Raw genomic sequence first — 19,314 nt, forward strand, 5'->3', positions numbered from 1 at the left:
AGAAAAGAAGGTAATCACAAAAGCAAGTCAGAAGGCGGAAATACATGCAGTTTTATTATTTGAACATGTTGGCTCAAGGCTGTTGGCTCTCGTCTATGGAGCCGGCTTCTGCCTAGATTATCACCGAATTGTCCGTAAAGTGGAGAGTTTATGCTTCTTTTTAGGAAAGGTTAGCGATGTTTTAATTTTGTTTGTGTTGTTGGTTGCAAAGTCAGGCCACGCATTGACTAATGCCAAGACACTACGTCTCGAACAAGAAGGTGTAATATGAATTGTAAAATATTTGGGCGATGACGGGAATTCTTTTCATGATTCATCGTTAACTATCTACAACAGCTATATCACCCTCGGATAGAATTGCTAGTTCCAACGTTTCTAAGACAGGTTCGGAAGCTTAAAGACACTGTCCGTAACCCAGTTATCACCGTTGAGATACCCAGCGCTCATAACATACAGCCAATCAGGGTTATCCATAACCATGGCCTGTCGGGAATAGGCACCGGGCTGAGGGATGTCATAATAAACCCAAGAGCCAGCAGCGCCAAGGTTAGTGTTGATGTAGATGCCGTTATCGCTGTTGGCAGTAACAATCAGGGATCCACTAGATCCACCAGAGGGTGACCAGGTAAGATAAGGCGAAGAACTGGGTGCACGGCTACCAGCGGTGAGAATCTGGTTAGATGCACTGTCGAAAGTGAGAGGAGAGTCGGAGATGCGGTAGTAAACAGGGAAAGCGGCGTTGTTGGGAGAAGCACCTCCGCCGTACTCAAAGGTCATCATCCACTTTCCATTAGGAAGCTTAGCGACGGTTGTCATGCCGGGACGTTGAGAGTAAGCAGTTCCTCGAACGTCGTTGACGACAGCATCCCAGGTGACACCGTCGCTGGAAGTCTGATGAACCAACTTCTGGCCGTATGAAGGATCGCGCTGATCAGAGTAGTAGCACACGAGCTTGTTGTTGTACACCATCAGGAAGGGCTCCCAGACAGGAGTCTCGCCATTGTTGGGAACGGCCTTTCCTCCGGTAGCAATGTTGGAGATGTACTTCCAGGTCTTGCCGCTGTCGGTAGAGGCGTAGAGGTCGATCTTGGTCTTGCTGAGATCAGTGGGGATACTATTTCCAGCAAGGAGGATAGTTCCCTTGGCGAGATTGCCGATGGCCTGGGGCAGGACGTAAAGGAAGGGCTGGTAACGAAGACCCCAGCCGTTCTTGGTGTCTGTCACATTGGACAGAGGAGCCCAGGTCGAGCCCTTGTCCTTGCTCTGGTAGATGGGGAAGTACACCTTGGGTGGTTCAGGACTATAGTTCTCCCTGCGCAGCGTTAGCTAATACCTTCCGGATCATCCGGATGACTGACCAAGTAGCTAGGATGGTTCCATCAGCAAGCTGGACGTTACGGCCGTACAGCGTCTTGGGAGTGTTGTAGTTGGAGGGAGGCTTGTAGATGGTCTGGAACGTCACGGCATGATCCGCGACGGCCCGCTCCTCAATGGCTCTGCATGATGCAGGGTTGAGGATAGCCAAGCACGATAATAACAGGGAAGCCTTGATGCCAAGCATGATGAGGAGAATGGTGTGAAATGTATGGATGAATTGATCTGCTGAAGATAAAAAATGACGGACGAATGTCTGTTTATATATCTTGGCATCGTGACAGCATACCAATCCCGATTTGACGTTGCATTTCCAAAAGTGCTCTAAACTCTAAGCTATTCCTGGGTTACCGTTCAGCCGAACCTAAACAAGACTCGCAAAGTCCACCTAATTCTGAGCCTTTATTTTGACGCGCCAATTACCCTCTCAGAAACTCATCCGACTCACCTAAATCGTCATGTTCCTGGCTCTGCAAGGTAGCGCACCAATTGACAGCTCGCGCAAGAGTCTTTCCCCGCGTCATGTGCCGGTGGAAGCTCCACGCGCTAGGCTCTAGGTCCGGGGCGCTCCCCTTACATTGACTAGTGACGTTTGGTCTGATTGGTGCGCATCGCATTGTTCTGGAGAATCTGGGGTCCCCAGGTCTCGTGGATTCGGGCTTCGGCACTGTTGTTTTGTTTTGATCTTGTAGCCAATCAGAATGGCATGTGAATGTTTGAATTGCCTCGGTTTAGGGTACAATGGTTGGTGAATTGACGGCCTGTTAGGGCGAATGAACCGCGATGTCTTTTTGTCTCCCAAGGAATCTATAATAACAGCTACTGAATGTTGTAGATCATTGTTGAAAATTGTCTAGCTTTACAATTTTTGAGATGTATACACATGAAGCGAGATAAGGTTTCGTCTGGTAGGTAGTATCTTCATTTATAGCTACTACATATGCTACTTAAATCTCTTTCTTTAGCATTAAATAAACTTCTTAAACTGAAAAGCATTTTAAATACTATTCAAAAAGGTACATACTACTGCTAATGTCTTTGTTGAATATAGGGTAGTATTTATGAGAAGCTCTAGTTCTCTAGCTCGCTTCTTAGTATACTCTCGCAATTGGCGTCGAATCTCAGGTTGTAGAGTCGCAAGTTCTGCATCAACCGCTCAGTTCGTTCCAACTCCTGATCTTTGCCAAAAATCGTCTCAATGAAAACAACACCCGCGTTTTTCTCAACATCTTGTTTTACCTTTTTCGTCTTTTCGATATTACTTCCCCCATTGGGCGCCGACACTTCCTCAGATTCGTTTCTCAAACCATCTGATTCAGTCTTAGGCTCCTGTGAAGATTCTTTCTCATCGCCGCTCTGCTTGCGAAATGTGTCTTTGCCTTTTCTTTCTTTGAGCTTGATTGCTTTCAACATGGGAGCCTCGCACTTCTTGACCAGCGACACCAGTTTCTCCCAAAGCCTCTCCCCTGCTTCGATGAAATCCTCTACCACCTCTTTAGAGTCCACTGACTTGACCCTTGCTACTGTCTCTTCCGCTCTCCTCAATTTACCAGCTAGCTGAATAAGTAGCAGCCAAAAGTCTCCAGCCATATCCGATATCGGCGTCGAAGCTCCATGAGCGTATACAGACCAGTCATAAATCCATTTCCCTAAAGAATTAGCGTCGAAAACGCTCCCAAGGAGCAGGATTGGTTCCTCGTCCGGGTCCCAGTTTTTCAAAGAACATCCAGCGGGAATTTTATGGCGCTTTGCATCCGCTTCTGTCGCCTTCCGGACCTTTGGCATCCTCTTCTTAACAGATTTCTTCTTCTCAGATCCCTTATTATGGGGTGCTGATGGTCTATGAGCGGAACCTGTGGATGAGTACTCCAGTCGAGGATCTTTGGATAGAAAACCACCCGGCAAGACGCTCTCAAAAACATATGCGCCTGGGCCTGGAATCCTATCATACGGGTCTCCGTTGTAGCCGTCACTCTCCTGGTATGACATACTGCTCACATACGCAGCCCCGAGTTGCTCTTCATGAGATTCAGATCGTAGCTCCGATATCCTTTTATTCTTGCCCCCGGGATGTGACTCGGTACCTGATGGCCTTTCAACGTTGCCACTCTTGTTGACATTGTCTAAGTTGTGACTCGTTCCCCGTTCCTCGACAGCAATTTGTTGTGCTGAATCTCCAAAATTCTGCTCTGACTCGGATTTTGGTGGAGTTGGTCGTATAGCAAGCCGCAATATCGGTAGTACAGTCACTCGCTTGATGCCCGTCAAGTCGGCGTCGTCCGAGTCAGAGCCAGTGTTGCGAGCGTCTGTTGGTTTCCTTTTGGCTCGCAGCGCTCTTCTTTTGTCTAAGGGGCCTCCCTTTCTCTTGCGAGATTGGCCGGGCCCAGAAGAGTTACTTTCAAACTTCATGATTGGATCGTTGATCCCCGAATCAGGAGCATTGGGCGCTGCTGGAAGCTCGTCATCGTCAGACATGCCTGGCAGCTTTCGAAATAGTTGCTGACATGAAGGGCTACGATTGCTTTAGCCAAACAGGTGTAACTTGCTAAGTGTATCGGGTTGAACCTACCATTGTATCACAATCCCTATAACTCCTTCACACATTGCCCCGCATGATGGGAACGGGCACTTGAGGGATTGGGCTTCCTCCTCATCTTCCTTAACTTCATAAATCAGGCTCATATTGATTCGAGACCCTGGTGTGACAGCCAGGCTCCATTGAGCATCTCGATCAATCTCGTCTCCGGTTTGATGATCCTGCAGGAGGAATCGATTCTGGGCCACTCGTCTGCCGCCCTTTCGGCCCTTGAACTTGCCATGTAAGGATCCCTCAAAGGCGTTCCAGGAATCCACAAAGTTAAGCAATATGATCGAGTCAACACCCAGATAATCTTCAAATGTAAAATAAGGGCCCATATGCGGAGGACGTTCGAGACGGCCTATGATGTTGTTGTGCATGGCGGATAATAAAGATAAGACGGATGTCCCAAAGTAAGACATGCCCGAAACACCTCTCAGTACGGCAACCCCCAAAGAGTTGACTGTTTGTGTGACAATGTCGAGTCGCCTAGTGACAACCATACTGATGTCAAGGAGATATTGCTGTGTATTAGCGGAATTGGTTCTGACAGCTCTCAACTCGTCCTCTAGGCTAGTGAAACGGTCGCCAAAGTCCTTTTGAAGTTTGCTCACAAGTTCATGGGTCTCACTGTGTTCTTTCTGGCTACTGTCAAAGCTGCGTTCCATCAAACGCCTTTAAAATCAGGTCAGCTATGAGTCGAAAGAACAAGCTTGTAAGGGACGACACTTACGCAAATGCATTAAACTGCAATGATTGGATGATGGATGTGTAGCGATTGAGATCCAGCAAGAACTTTTCCGTCTCCTTCTTTTCAAGACTCCATTGTACCTTTCTTGTAACCCTTTTTATCCTTCTCTCAGTGGAGCCTTGAGACAGGGTTGATGTGTATTTTTGCACCTTGACTGCAATGTCCTCCAGTCGTCTCTCTGCCTCATCCACGACACTCTCCAGCGTGTTCCGAATATCTTGGAACTGGGGGGCCTTGTAGTACTCATCGTAGGATCGCTTTGCGAGGTCCAGGTTCAGCCGAAGAAAGGTAAGTTGTTGCTTTAACGAGTTGTACTCCCAAGCCGAGCCTCGACTGTCATCAAGGAGTTCGATGAAATCCTTGATGAGCACACCAATGGAGATGAAATCCCCAACGGCTCCGAATGTCACCTCCATTGACTAGCGTCTTACTCAGGGTCATTAATCATGAGAATAATGAGGAGGATGAAAAAAAGGGCAAGGTGAATGAAATGAGGATGTTTGGCTAGCCATTGCCAGCACAGCGGTACACTGCCAATCAGCCCCGCACTACGCCTTGAGGCTGTGTCAGACAAAACGTGACGAATAAGATCTCTGCATTACGCGCCGTCCTCGCCGTTTTATTCTTAACGATGAGCCCGTCCGGGAATGGAAAGGAACTAGACAAGATTCGCAGCCTTTTTAATCTCAAGGCACGTGCTCTCACGGTTTGTTGTGCGGGGTAATAACACTGTCTACTGGACCAGCATACCATTGTTAACCGTTTTCTACTCTAAAATAATAATATTACATTATTCACTTCAACGTGCACTTTACTTTTCACAAAAAGGTTGGCTATATTCGTAAAGCTACACATTATGGCTATTTCCGAAGTGCGAGAGGTCCAACCGGATGGTGATACGCTTTTGATACTGCGCAATTCTGGCGCAACATTTGCGATGCACAATACCGAAAACGAATGGCCTAATGCCCTACCTAAGTTTCAGACAGAATTGTCGATACGCCGCGAATCTTCCATATTTCCAAAGGAGTCTCACACTGATCCATACGAGACGTTGGCTGACGACTTGTCGCTTGCTCAAGCTAAGCCAGAGCCTTTACAAATGCGATTCAGGCTTTGTTCAAAAACTCTGATAAATACGTCTCCATATTTCAAAAAGTCATTATCTGGCGATTGGAAAGAAACAGAACCTGAACCTGGCTATAAGTGGACACTCACAGCCAATGACTGGGATGGCGAAGCTTTTCTTTTGCTCATGAGGACATTGCATCATAAAACACGGGAAGTCCCTCGCACAATACGACTTGAGACATTGGCAAAAGTTGCTGTGCTCGTGGACTACTATGGTTGCCACGAGGCAGTTGAGCTATGGGCAGAAACATGGATCTCAAACATTGACGAGGAGATGAAGGAATCCTTTTACTCGAGAGAGTTACTACTGAAACTGACAATTGCGTGGGTCTTTTCAGACAGAAAGAGGTTCCGTTCATTGGCCGAGACTGCAATCCGTACGAGTCGAGGCCCAATACCCACACTGGGGTTGCCCATACCCTATCAAGTTGTTGGTTAGTGAAGCGATATATACGAATTAGACTGAAGATCTGACGAGGCTCAACAGTTGCAATTGAACATTCCAGAACTTCTTCTATCCGCTATTTGATTGAAGGGATCGAAAAGCGTTGGGACATGTTGAACCGTCGTTGTGTCACCGATACGACAACCAGAATGTACGGCATACAGTGCATATATATGCAACTCGGGTACATCGACCAAAATCTTCATGAAAGTGGTCTGAAGCCCCTCCCAAGCCATCCATATCATGGGTTCAGTCTTGGTTCCTTAAAACAAGCCCTCAACGAGTTTGATACTTCGACGACTTGCACATGTAACGGGCAAGATCATTTACGGAGTCTTAGGACTGACTTAAGCTTCTTTTCAGAGACTGCCTTTAGAAGCTGTGCAGGCGATATTGGTATATCACAATTGACAGATAGTTGGTAGATGTAATGAGAGTTAGGCCGAGTCAGAAGCTTGGATCTTACTCTGCTGACATCCTCTTTTTGCGGGATATTTTTCTCAACTACCCTATGCGATCCGAATTCCTTTGCGCTACTTTGACGATTCTCTTGGCACATTTTGCGTGCTAGATGAATGTTGTTTAGTGATATCTCTGTCGATAGCTAAACAGGGGGTTTTTTGGCCCCAAAGGAACGAAGCCAAAAAAAAGTTATATTCACTTCGGTCGATTTTGGAAACGCACCCTCCTGAAGAGACCACCAGATCCCGGGAGATAAACCGGATAACCGAAAAGTGTGGCAGAGTATCCTTCAGGCCTACGCCGAGGCGCTCCTGCAAAGTCCCGTAGCTTTATGACCGAGTTTGTAGAAAAGGAAAAAGAAAAATATAACGCCCGTCTTATACAGCTTGGAAGAGAGAAGATAAGATCCTAAGCATATTCCTTACAAGGATGCTGCCGAGCATAGTTGCTCTTTCTTGATAACAACTAGTGATTTATTTGTAGTTTACGCTGAGCCTACTTAGTAGTAAGTATATAATTACCCCCAGTTTAAACCACTGCTTCTTTACTGATATCACTTTATCTACTCTTAGACGCAAGGTCGATTAGTTACGTGCCTAGGTATATACATTTAATTAGTAGATTTATTATTAACTTTAGGTTAATTTAGCTTTTATTAACTAACTTATATAAAAGTTAACCTAATTCCTTTAAACCTTTAAACCTTATTATTACCTTATATTTATTTATTTCTATATGCAGACATACTATCCTCTTGCTTTTATAATCTTAGACTATAACTAGCCTATTATTAATTCAGAAGTAGCTCCCTCTCTACTATAATAACCCTTTTGGCTATATTAAGAAGCCACACTTTATATATATTTAAGTTTAGGCCTATAAAGGCAGTAAGGAAGGCTACCTAGTCTAACTAAAGGGGATAACCTTCTATTAGGCCCCTTTTTAGGTCCTTTAGGCCTAATAGCTTATAATTAATCTAGGTTAAATTAATTAGGCTAAAAAGGCCTATATAATAGATTAACCTAATTAGGTTATAATTAAAGATAGCTATCTTAATAAGGCTAGATTAGCTTTTTAATAAGAAGTTCTTCTTAATTATAGCTGCTATTATATATATCTCTTTATATTCCTTTCTATTAGCTGCCTTTATAATAGGTCTAATAGCTAAATTAAGGTTATAGCCAGTTATATAATAGGTATAATTATATAGCTATAGGCTATTTTATATAGCAGGTATTATATTAGTAGCTATAATTAATATTAGCAGCTATAACTAATAGGCCAGAGAATATACTTACAATATAATAAACTTAATGTATCTTTTAGGTAGGTTAAAGGAATAAGGCTAACACAGCTGCTAAGGGACCTGCAGGCAGTATTAATACTACTTAATTAAGGCAGTAATTATGCTATTAAGGCAAATAAACCTTATAAGATTTTAACCTTTAAAATATAGGCCTACTATAGGGGCCTTATTATTTAAGCCTTTATATATAAAGTTAATAGCTTAATAGCCTTATAAGGCTAATAGTAAGGGAAAAAAAAAAAAAAAAAGTATATAATTATAATTTATCCCTTAAGTGAATTCTCCAAATTAAATTAGAAAAACTCGCCTCGTCTCTTTCTTAAAAGTTGACTTCTCCTCGAGCCCATGGACAACAACAAAGCCGCCAAAGCAGTACTTATCTTTCCCCTCGTTCCGTAAGAACACTAGCCACTCGCATCCAGAAAGCGACCATATCTCATCTTTCGGTCGCGCCGTGCTGGGAGCGTAAATCACCAGGCCCGAATCAGTTTCGAACTGTTGCAAGTTTGGAGAAATTTCGTGGGATCCTCGGGGGATTGTCGCGACATGTCTACCGGTCACTTGCAAACTAAGGCCTTTGTGCTTGGTCCTTTGGGAATAGGGATCCGGTTCCTCAACTGGCCAATCTGTTAGTAGTGCTAAAGATCCGGGCGATTCACTGGCCCCGTTGGGGAGGCTTTTAAGCTCCAACAATATGCCCCTATCCTCGCTGCAGTTCCAGTCTGGGACCCATGAAGGAAGAAAGAAGCCCAGGTCACGTCTGCCGACAAATGCTTGCTCCAGAACGTAGTTTAGATCTTCGTCAATCTCGACGATTCTCCGTGCCGCGTCTGAGTGGACGTGTACAGCCGTATTCTCCTGTGAATAGCTGGGCTCAAAGCCATAGTCGTCCCGTGCAAGCCCAACAAATGCGTATATTTTATCTCTTGTGTCCGATGCTTGGAAGTTTCGCGCGTGTCGGAGAAGAACGCGCAAGTCTCCTACTTGACTCTCATGCTTCGAACGGCCGTTCATCATGGCCGTCACGGTGCGTATCGACTTTTCCACATCCGGAGCGGTGAGGTTCTCTATAAGAGAATCAACTTGCTTTTTCACCTTTTCTTCGAAACTGAGAATGGTTGTACCACGCCCTGGCTCTTGCTCACCTTCCTCGGCATTCTGCTGCGCGTGCTGCTGATCAAATTGTTCATTCTTGGCGCGCACGATATCCTGGTGATCCTTGCCTGTGAGGCGACTTTTCCACACATTGTACCAAGAACCAGGGTCTGGGGTCAAACATGACGATATAGTCTCCCAAGGAGCGCCATAGTCTGCAAATACAAAATGGACTTTGGGGGAACAGACGAACTCCTGGTATACCCACGACCGTGTCCACCAAGGAGATAGAAGAAAAGCCACAAAAGATGTGAGAGTCTCGGGACGAGGCCCTCTATCGTAGCAATCTTTCCAGAAAACGTCGACAAGCCCTGTAGAACTTTGAGGTGGCCCGTTTGTGAGCCACCCTAATCCAGGGTTCGGTTTTTCAGTCTCTGTTGGGCCCCATAGTCCGGCCTTTTTTCCGAACTCTTGTGTTTGCGTATTGGAACCCGAGAACGGCCTAGCCGGTTTTTCTTGATCGGCGGTCGAGAGGCAGACAAGAGTCGTAGCGCCACGGGAATAAATATCGCGCATCATCATGACCTGATGGCCTCTCTCGACTTCATCCGACTGATTGATGCAGATTTGGTCAACCCAGAATAAGAAGTATCCATCTCGACAACCATTCTGTTTATCCCAGTAGTCCACAGCACACTTGAAGGCGTGGATGAGCTGCGCGAAGGCATTGAAGATATGTCCCCCGACTAAGATCCTCGCCGTGTTTTGGGGGTCGCCTGCTGCGTACGAGAGAACTAGGTACCGCCCTGTGGACGCGGAGAGCGACACTCCGTCAAGCACGTCGCAGGCCAGTAGTTCCTCACTAGATGAGGCATTTTGGACTGAAGAGGGATTGAGTGATGAGAAGCTAACAGGTGCTGGGTCGCAGCTGCTGGTTTTCCAGTCAGGGTGGTCATCCATATGCTGAGCAAGGGTTTTTCTCTTAGGGTAGACCTTGAGGAGACGAATAGTAGGTCTCTTACTGCCCAAGGGACAGTATTTATACTTTGAGTAGAAGTCTTCGTTACGCGGCGTGTAAAAGTTGTCTTCTTTGGTTCCCGGCCGAGGGCCTAACCCAACCTTGCTGAGGGCTAGTGCACTGACGGATGCACCAAAGTCGTCCTCGGATGACTCCATCTGACTTGTCTGGAGATTCGAGCTGTTGAATTGTTGGAAGGGTGACGTCCCAACATAGGTGAATAGAGCACGGCGGAGGAAACAGTCAGCCGCAATTAAGCATCAATATTGAGCCCAACGTTGTCCCAAAATCTCAACTAGGATTGGTAGACATGAGCAGAGCTATTTCATCCGGCCATTTTCTTGTAGTATCAACGTGGATAAGGTTATAATAAACAAATTTATTCTTGCAAGAGTTATTTCAGCAATATATTTAATAAGAATTATAGCTCTAAAGTTTTGTTCTTTAAAACTAGTTTTTTCTATTTTGAAGTATAATATTGCATTAAAGGTTGAGCTTACTTAATTGCATTTTATCTTAGTTATCTTAATACAATCTGGCTATTTATTAATATTTTACTTAAATACGCTTTAACCTCAAGGTTTTTCCTGATTTATTAGTAGAGAAGACTGTTTATCAGACAAATTATCGAATTCCGAACGTCAAACATAAATATAATCGGCCCCGGCATGGTCACGCGAAAATTAAGACAAATCCTTCTCGAATTAAACACCGATAAAAGCAGCAGAGCTGGTGACAATCTAGTCCGCTGGATGGCTACCCAGCACGATATCGTGATCGCCAAACCTAGCGGAGAATATGCAGCCAGGAGGCTTTGTTCGCCGACCGAGAACTCTTTTTGTCCTTATCCTAAGTCCTGACGAAGCTAGGTTAACACATGGTAGGACATTCTAGGTTTGTCTGTGATAGTACATAAAACAGCTCTTGCGTCATGGCTAGTCAGATATGAAGCGGGGTAATATCACTTTTGAAATCAGGCTGCAGTTGAGCTTGGAGATGGTGGCTCATGCTGGCAAGATAGCCACTGACCTAAAATATTATATAATCCTATATAATCCAGTTACTATGAATATTTCATAAAAGGCCGTCAATTGATTAGCCGTTATTTGTGAGCGCAGCACAGCGTTGTCAAATGGATTACCAGGTAATCTTTTTGTCTTTCAACCCCAGCACAGCCTTAAAATACTGACTGTGGCGTATGACTGCTGACATCCAAGGCAGATTTTCAGCTGCGCAGCCGCCTCCGTGGTTTTCATCCCTAACGTTTTCCCCATTGCAAATTCTCACTCTCGTATCATTAGCTCCATCTGTCGCGCTACCTGAGCATTTGAGATGGATCCCTTGAGCGTGATTGCGTCTGTAGCGGGGATCGCGACCGCCGCAGGTGAGGTCGTCAAAATTCTCCGCCCATATACAACTGCAGCAAAAGACGCCCCCGTGATTGCGGCTGAGGTCTCCTCTGAAGCTCTTGCGACACAAACTATCATTATTGGGCTAGAACAGCTCATCAGCAACTTCTCCGCGGCTAATGTGAGATACGCGTCACTGATCCAGGTGGATCAGCTAACGGCAGTCCTTTTCGATGGAGTCAAGATATTTTCCGAGCTTTTAGCAGTGCTACAGACGCTACCGCCTCTTGAACTCAGTAGCCCTGGAGGGAGCCTGTGGACGCCGATCCAGTGGGTTAGGAAGAAGAGTTCTTTGACTGCCATGCTTCATAAGCTGCAGGCTTTCAAGTCGTCTATTGTCTGCATTTTGAGTATTCTCCAGAGGTGTGTTGTCTACTATTCATCCGCTGCTGAGGTTTATAAGTAATTAACTGAACTCAAAAAGCGATTCTCTAGCTAGAGCTGAAGAAAGTCAGCAGCAGTTAATTGCAGCAGTGAACATGCTGCTCAGAGACAATACTGATCTATCTAGGAGGATGATGGGCATAGAAAACACTATCGATACAAGCCGAGCAACAATCCAGTTCACAAGAGATATAGATGTCCAGGGATGGAAGAGTACGTCATCTCGGCGGTCTTCTGTCTTCGAATTTGACTTTGAGCATGATCTAAAATTATCTCGTGTTTACCGGCAAGCAAAGAGAGATACCATGGACTTTTCAGCACGAAGTTCTGTTGCTCGCACCCACGCATGGTCGAGCTTATCCGGAATCAGTCTGAGCGACATATCTGACATCTCCGTTCTAGCACTTCCGTTGTATGTTGAGGACATCTCGAATCCGCAGCATTACAATTTTGGGCAAGAAAGTATCCAGCCTACAACTTTACTCGTTCCAACTATCCTTACGAGATCTATCTACCATGACTGTATCGAAGTGCAACTTCAGTTAACGCAGTTTAACTGGTTCTTGCAATTCCAGCAGCGGAAATCCTCCCACGATGAAAATCCACTGTCAAATCTAATCTCTATATTTAGGCTCGGGATTCCACTGTTGATGCTATTCGATCAACTCGACTGTTCAAATCACGAAAGATGGAAACACTTAATCGCGTCGAATCCATCCGACGAGGTATCAAAGCTTGCGATAACAGAGTTTGTTAAGGCTTGCACGAAATGCCCGTCTATCCCCACATTTCAGCTCGTCACTGATACCGACATTCTACTCGATGATACAACATGTCATGTGAAGGTAATGCATATACCTTATACTATTTAAGATGAACGGACGACTCATGCAACAGAAGGTTATCAGCCTAGTGCGGCTCCTTTTGGCGAGCCTAACCAAAGCCGGTATGGTTCAAGCGATCGTATTTGAATCTGCTCCGAATGTATTTGCCGTAAAGCCTAACCCCGTAAGTTTGGCCGTGGATGCATTCCTCTGCGATGAGAGGCTCTATCTCAAACATTTGGAAACCCTTTTCGAAAATGTCAAGGAGATCAGATCGTTCCACAACCTTCCCACAGATACTTTTGAGCCCTTGTTTGCGCCCATCGGCCCACTCGTCCATGTTCAAAGAAAGTTTTTGATAATAGCAGAAATGTTGGCTTCGAAACCGTACTCACAGCAAAATTGGCAATTGCCTTTCCGGGAATTGGCATTACATTCGAGCCCTTATTATGCCGCTCTCATCACGGGCCAAGCAGAGTGTAAATCAATGGTCAGAGCTGCATTCTCATTGGCCGATGTTCAGGATGTTGAGCGTCAGGGAGTATTAGGCGACGTTCTAACAATACTGGGCCTTCCCTCTCAGCAACTAGATAAATACGATGCCTTCCTCAAAGTATGACGCCATATTATTCTCCGTTTACGGCACTAATTGTATCCAGGAAATTGCTCGATATGGACTTCATAAACCTGATCACATAGACTCAGCAAAGAGTTGTCTAAAATGGGTTAAACAGGCTGTTGACAAGTCCAATAGAACTCAGGAGCTCAATCGTGCTAAAGCTACACTGTCTAAAGACCAAGATTATGAGACAAATAAGGTCATTTTGGGACTAGGCAAACTCTTGTTGTTTGACAAAGTGGATATAATGGAAACCAGACAAGAAAAGGTATGCTTGTTGCTGTTAATGTGAACTGTGGTTAGCATTTCACTAATTCTCTTACCCTTCCAGATCCAGCTCTATCTCTTTCAAAAGGGGATTGTACAAGCAGTAGAATCGTTCCCAAGCGGCCGACGAAGAGGTATGCTGGGATATGGGAAGCCTTCACCTCCGGAAGGACTCAGAACCCGGCTTTCCATTACTCGAATCATTCCTGCAAAGAATCTCAATCAAGTACAACGAGTACATATATCACCTAAACAAGGTAAAAGCTCATTGCAAGGACCCTTTTTTTTGGGGGGAGGGGTTGAGCTAACACATACAAGAATTCAACGGTTGCGAAATCAAGTGGATGAACGATGACACAGAATGCCGTATCTGCTTTACTCTTGGTTCTGAAACAAGGATTACAGAATGGATACATCAAGCCGAAAGAGTAAAGCGTCAGAATCAACCCTATGTCCCCCCTTACAGGTTCCAGGACAAAATCCAGTCAGAATACCCATTGGTGTTGCTGGGTGCAGGTGGATGTGGTAAAAGTGATCTTACTATTCAAGTAAGTCGACACATGATCCTCTGTTGGTAGTGTGATTGAAGCTGACAGTTGCTCCAGTTTGTGAAGCCCTATTCTTGCGATCAATTTGACCCCTCCAAGAAAGACACATATCATAGATCATGTCTCATCGACAATGAGATTGCTTCCATCGACGTGATTGACACAACTGGGCAAGAAGTGTATTCTACACTGTTACAGCAATATATGAGAGAAGGAGAAGGCTTTATGCTAGTTTACAGTGTCACGAGCCGTCGGAGCTTCGAAGAAATCACCCCTTACTATCATCAGATTTTCAGGCAGAAGGACAAGGATCACTTCCCGATGGTCATGGTTGGTATTAGGTGCTCCCGTGATTCGTTGAGAGAAGTGGCAACTCAGGAAGGTGAATCCTTAGCAAAAGATCTTGGTTGCAAATTCGTCGAATTAGACACTGAGTCTATTTTTCAAGTCGATGCAGCGTTCTTCGACTTAGTACGGGAGGTTCGACGGCACCGCCGTGAGATGCTCGAGTATTAGTAAGAAGACTAGTGACTTAAGAGATTGAGAATGCAATTGCTGAATATCTTTGCTGAATCAATGTCCTGGCATCCATGCCCATAGCCTCCGAGCTCTGGTACGGAAACTTAGATTATGCAAGATCATCCGGTGCAGGTATAACCGTCCAAGTCCCCTCATCCCACTCTATTATGTAAAGGGCAGTCTACTTTTGTCTAATATCTGTCTTACCACTCCTACTTGACTACCAGGATGCTGTATTCCAAAGTAGTACCAAATGCTTGGCCACAAGTGAGGTAGACATATTGGGGATTTCACATATTTTACGAGAAGTGCAAACCGTTGGTTATACACTATGTCCAGCTATTGTATATAATTTATGACCTATTTAATACTATCCTCTAAAATATTACCCGCACTGCGCTCTGAAGCTCGCGACGCCAGTGACTTCAAGCTGAGGCTGCAAACAGCCATCCGGATCCGCACTCGTCAAGATGTCAATGATACCCCCATCATCACAGTTATCATTGTTGTAGATGTACACTGAACACTTGTCGCTGATCTCGCCAGTGGTATAAGATCCAAAGGAACCATTGCGAATTCCCTGGGTACACTCTTGGGTTCCATCACCGCTGTAGGTGTCGCGGGCGCCGGTGCATCTCTCGCTGCTTTGATAGACGCTGAAAGACCATGCTGGGTCTTGGCGGGTTGAGAGGGAAGAGGAGGGGTTGCGGCTCATGTGGATGGCGGCAGATTGGCTGAGGCCAAGGACAGAGGTGATGGAGAGGATGGTTGTGAACTTCATGTTGAATTGTTGGTGAGACTTGATGTTGATAGTGCTAAGCTTGATGAGATTTTGGTTGTCTTGCTTGCTCTGTTGTTGTATGACTATGTGTGATCTGTAGTATATGATGTATAAGGTATGAGATTTCTGTCTCTGGAGTTATGAGGCTAAGATGCTTTATTTGTGGTGTCTTGAATATTTAATAGTCGAAGATGATCTGACCTCTATATACTGCCCAACTGCTTCTATAGTCTTTATTCTTTCACTCTGTATATTTGTCAGATGATGCAATTGATCAACATGCAAACGCCTGGTTACAACGACATCACAAACCAGTTCCTGTAAAAATTACGATGATGATTCCTGTCAGATCCATCGGATGCGATAATCAAGCCATTCATCGTCAGCTTTGATCCTCAAGAGCACAATGCCGAAGGCGAAGCAGGCTGCTGGCCCCCAATATCCACTCACATGTCTTACAACGGCTTACAGGAAGGATTACTTGTGACGTTTAGACGTCTGATCATCACGTGGGGTCTAGCGTACTTCAAAAGTTCATCGGCTGAGCCGCGTGGGGTTAAGGTTTAGTCACATTGGAGATGGATCGGCCCGCTTCAGTAAGCGTAACAAATACTCCGGCGTAATCCTTCGGCGCGTAAGACGACGATCATCTTCATAATGGGGGCGTTGTGCGCCTCACGAGCCGATACGCCAATGGGACGTTGGTGCCTTGTCTCCACTGGTGAGCGTATAGCCTTATTCACATTTGGGTATGAGCATCGTAGAAAAGACTTTTGTCAGGAGTGAGATTTTAATGCGTTTCTTTGCAGACTTCCATCTCGATTACTTCGGGTTACTGAGTCATGATCATGTTGAAAAAATGACCCTTTTGAGACCTGCATGTCAGAAGACCAATGTGAATGGATCAAATGTTTGCTTGGCGCTTACAGCTGAAAATCATCAGGCTGTGCAGATATCAGTATGACGTTCATCACTGTTACTTCTCACCCGTTCAATGAGGCAATTAGATAGCCAATTATAGGTATTGAAGATGTGATCATTACTAGGAGTATGCTTTCTGACTGCTTTGTTGATGGCTTATTGCTCTACTTGCCCTCCAGAGCCTCGACCATCTCTGACGTAGCCTTGCCCTCTTGCTGCAACTGCTTAGCAAGCTGGATAGCTGAAGTACCAGTACCATCAGCAGTAATAGGATCAGCGCCATGTTCCATCAATATTCTAGCTATACCGATATGTCCCGCCTTAATAGCCACATGAAGAGGTGAATCATTAGTGGCCGTTGAAGTACCATCTGTTTCAGGCCGAGCCCCCTTCTCCAGTAAATACCGCATCATAACCTCATTGCCCCGCCTCGCCGCAGCAGCAAGTGCACCTGAACCCTCAATCTTGGCGCCATACTTCAACAAAAGGTCAACCGCTGCAGTATCCTTGTACAGCCCTGCAACCAACGCAAGGGGATACGCAGCTGCATCAGGCTCCTGATTAGGATCTGCCCCAGCCTCAAGAAGAAAGCGCAGAAAGTCAACATGCTGTCGACCCATGCATGCAACGATGAGAGGTGTTCCCCGCATGTCGAACTGCATGTTGATCACAGATGGATCCTTGGTGATCAAGGCCTGCATAAGCGGGATTGAGCCCGTGTTGACACCTGCTCGGACGACTTCCTCGTTGAGAGGGGTGGAGCCGGACCTTAGCAAGAGGTAACGTACAGCATCGTATTGGGAGTTCTTTACGGCTGTTGTCAGAGCCTCTTGGATAGTTTCTTGTGATGGGCGTTGTTCGCTAGTTGATAGTAGGGTTCTCATTTTGTTGGTGTCTCCAGTTGACGCCAGAGCCAGGAGTTGATATTTGAGCGAGTCTGCCATGTTTGCGGTGTAAAGCGATGATTTCTGAATGGATGCAAGGTCTGAGTATGTTGTCTGCCGTCCTCATCCTTTGGAACTTTTTATGATCGACGTGTATTTTCGTTTGTCATAATACGTGGCAACATACCGTCCTGCATCACATGAGGCTGTGCGTTTCTTACGTGAGATTTCTGATCGGCAAAAATTGAGTGCCTAGAAAAGACGTCATTCGCGGCTAGGCATCGAGGCTGTGACCCCGCCATGGAGGGGGCGGCAGTTGAGAGATCGACATAGCTGAACTAACATCGATCCTTCGGGTGCTAAATTAGTCTTCCGTTTGGTTTGCTCCTTGCATCGGGGATTATTCCACCGACTTGGCATCCCAAGGCTGACATTCGCGATTCCACTTATGCTGACGGCTATGTTGATCTATACTCGTCGCGAGTGTGATGGTGATTGTGACGGCATCTGTCTCAGACGGCGAACGAGTTCTTCGTGAGGATCTCGATCTTGGGAGAGGAACTTTTGAACACACTGCGGTCAGACGAGTATGGAGCCCGCTGATAAACGGGAGGCTTGAAAGTATGGGAGAGAGCTCCGTATGATACCTTGGCGCGATCCTCCAACGCTTGGAGACAAACAAACAGGGCTCTGTTATCTCCCAGGTTTCCGGACGCGGCCCTTGTTAATAGTATAAAGACGGTTCCAGATCGCTTCATTCCAATTCTATCACATCAAAGCACCATTCAAACAGTATCGTAGTCTCTCTTTTCACTTCCTTCCATACCACAACACCCAACTTTACTCAGTTCCAACTCCTAAGCCATTCAAAATGAGACTCTCAAACATCCTCTCCCTCACCCTCGCCTTCATCGCCCCAACCGCCATCCTCGCTGCCCCAGCAAACACCCTCCACCGCCGAGACTGTCCCTCCGTCGACACCATCCGCCAATGGATCCGCGACAACGCCAGCGTCGGCGAAAACACAATCTTCTACACCGCCGGCGCCAAGCAAGAGCAGGCGAAAGCCTTTGCCGAGCAAAAGGTCACAGACGGCAACTACTGGGGCAAAGTATTCGACAACAACAAGTATCTCGACTGGATCGAGGAATGCGGCGAAGGTCCTGAGCAGGATAAGCTATTTCCTCGTATGGGAGAAGCGCTCGCTAGGGAGTCTAGTGGAACGGCCTATGTGATCATGATCAAGGGGAATGCTATTGCGAATTTCTGGAAGGATAATGAGTATCCGTACCTTGATGAGAATGGGGTCAAGATCATTGCTGTTAATGCTGAGAACTTTGATGATCAGAAGGATTATAATGGTCAGCCATTCAAGCGGGCTATTCAGTTTTAGATTGATAGATGTTGGTCTGCCTTGCGAAAGCGCTAATTGCGATATATGGACGCTGAGGAGGCATTAGCCAAGGTTGCGCGAGATGGGGAGTAACGATTGGCTTTCTCACAGAATTCCATAGCTATATTCAGGTGGACACAGCAGACGCTGCCAAAGTCTACTGAGTTCTTCAAAAGGCCCATGCAGAGTCTTCAAAGTACTTTAAACCTTATACCAGGGTCCACTGACTAAAATGGTGATTGATGAGAAATTTGCGACTTGTTGCAACGGTTTTGGTGTCAACCCCGCGTGTTTCTTCGCCAAGTATGCCACTGTTGGTCTTCCCCTGTCTCGCGTATGCAGGCCATTCATCCCCATTGACTCCCATTGCGTCTAACAGAGGGATGCAACCTTGCAGAAAAGACAAGAGATCCACCACTCTACGAGGCCAGCCATTCACATCAATCAGCAGAACAAGCAGTCACTGTTGTGTAGACCTTCATGACGGACTTGACATATTGAATCAAAAGACCCCGAAGGTGTTTAACGATGCATTGGCCTTATGAGTCGTGTTTGGGGCTGGTCCATTCACATTATCGCTAGATTTTGGAGGTCAACCTTGAACT

The 19,314-nt window shown here is 45.8% G+C and overlaps 8 protein-coding genes across 8 annotated transcripts; 3 read left to right on the forward strand and 5 right to left on the reverse strand.

Annotated features, from left to right (window-relative positions):
* Positions 1 to 375: 375 nt before the first annotated feature.
* FMAN_08428 (uncharacterized protein) lies at positions 376 to 1,561 on the reverse strand (the record flags this gene model as incomplete). The annotated part of the gene is made up of 2 exons (XM_041835280.1): positions 376 to 1,312; positions 1,359 to 1,561. 2 exons carry the CDS (start codon positions 1,559 to 1,561, stop codon positions 376 to 378), a joined length of 1,140 nt encoding a protein of 379 aa, XP_041685460.1.
* Positions 1,562 to 2,445: 884 nt separating this feature from the next.
* Positions 2,446 to 5,119, reverse strand: FMAN_08427 (uncharacterized protein; the record flags this gene model as incomplete). The annotated part of the gene is made up of 3 exons (XM_041835281.1): positions 2,446 to 3,886; positions 3,944 to 4,627; positions 4,686 to 5,119. The coding sequence occupies 3 exons, from the start codon at positions 5,117 to 5,119 to the stop codon at positions 2,446 to 2,448; spliced, it is 2,559 nt and encodes an 852-aa protein (XP_041685461.1).
* A 440-nt stretch (positions 5,120 to 5,559) lies between these two features.
* Positions 5,560 to 6,273, forward strand: FMAN_16171 (uncharacterized protein; the record flags this gene model as incomplete). The annotated part of the gene is made up of 1 exon (XM_041835282.1): positions 5,560 to 6,273. One exon carries the CDS (start codon positions 5,560 to 5,562, stop codon positions 6,271 to 6,273), a length of 714 nt encoding a protein of 237 aa, XP_041685462.1.
* Positions 6,274 to 8,335: 2,062 nt separating this feature from the next.
* On the reverse strand, positions 8,336 to 10,318 carry FMAN_08426 (uncharacterized protein; the record flags this gene model as incomplete). Its single annotated transcript, XM_041835283.1, has 1 exon — positions 8,336 to 10,318. The coding sequence occupies one exon, from the start codon at positions 10,316 to 10,318 to the stop codon at positions 8,336 to 8,338; it is 1,983 nt and encodes a 660-aa protein (XP_041685463.1).
* Positions 10,319 to 11,492: 1,174 nt separating this feature from the next.
* On the forward strand, positions 11,493 to 14,727 carry FMAN_08425 (uncharacterized protein; the record flags this gene model as incomplete). Its single annotated transcript, XM_041835284.1, has 7 exons — positions 11,493 to 11,932; positions 11,994 to 12,798; positions 12,851 to 13,390; positions 13,437 to 13,664; positions 13,728 to 13,920; positions 13,982 to 14,211; positions 14,269 to 14,727. The coding sequence occupies 7 exons, from the start codon at positions 11,493 to 11,495 to the stop codon at positions 14,725 to 14,727; spliced, it is 2,895 nt and encodes a 964-aa protein (XP_041685464.1).
* Positions 14,728 to 15,115: 388 nt separating this feature from the next.
* Positions 15,116 to 15,511, reverse strand: FMAN_08424 (uncharacterized protein; the record flags this gene model as incomplete). Its single annotated transcript, XM_041835287.1, has 1 exon — positions 15,116 to 15,511. The coding sequence occupies one exon, from the start codon at positions 15,509 to 15,511 to the stop codon at positions 15,116 to 15,118; it is 396 nt and encodes a 131-aa protein (XP_041685465.1).
* Positions 15,512 to 16,596: 1,085 nt separating this feature from the next.
* On the reverse strand, positions 16,597 to 17,376 carry FMAN_08423 (uncharacterized protein; the record flags this gene model as incomplete). The annotated part of the gene is made up of 1 exon (XM_041835288.1): positions 16,597 to 17,376. The coding sequence occupies one exon, from the start codon at positions 17,374 to 17,376 to the stop codon at positions 16,597 to 16,599; it is 780 nt and encodes a 259-aa protein (XP_041685466.1).
* Positions 17,377 to 18,187: 811 nt separating this feature from the next.
* On the forward strand, positions 18,188 to 18,709 carry FMAN_08422 (uncharacterized protein; the record flags this gene model as incomplete). The annotated part of the gene is made up of 1 exon (XM_041835289.1): positions 18,188 to 18,709. The coding sequence occupies one exon, from the start codon at positions 18,188 to 18,190 to the stop codon at positions 18,707 to 18,709; it is 522 nt and encodes a 173-aa protein (XP_041685467.1).
* Between the last annotated feature and the right edge of the window lie 605 nt (positions 18,710 to 19,314).

The sequence above is a fragment of the Fusarium mangiferae genome, assembly GCF_900044065.1.
Source record: "Fusarium mangiferae strain MRC7560 genome assembly, contig: FMAN_scaffold009, whole genome shotgun sequence".
Lineage (NCBI taxonomy): Eukaryota > Fungi > Ascomycota > Sordariomycetes > Hypocreales > Nectriaceae > Fusarium > Fusarium mangiferae.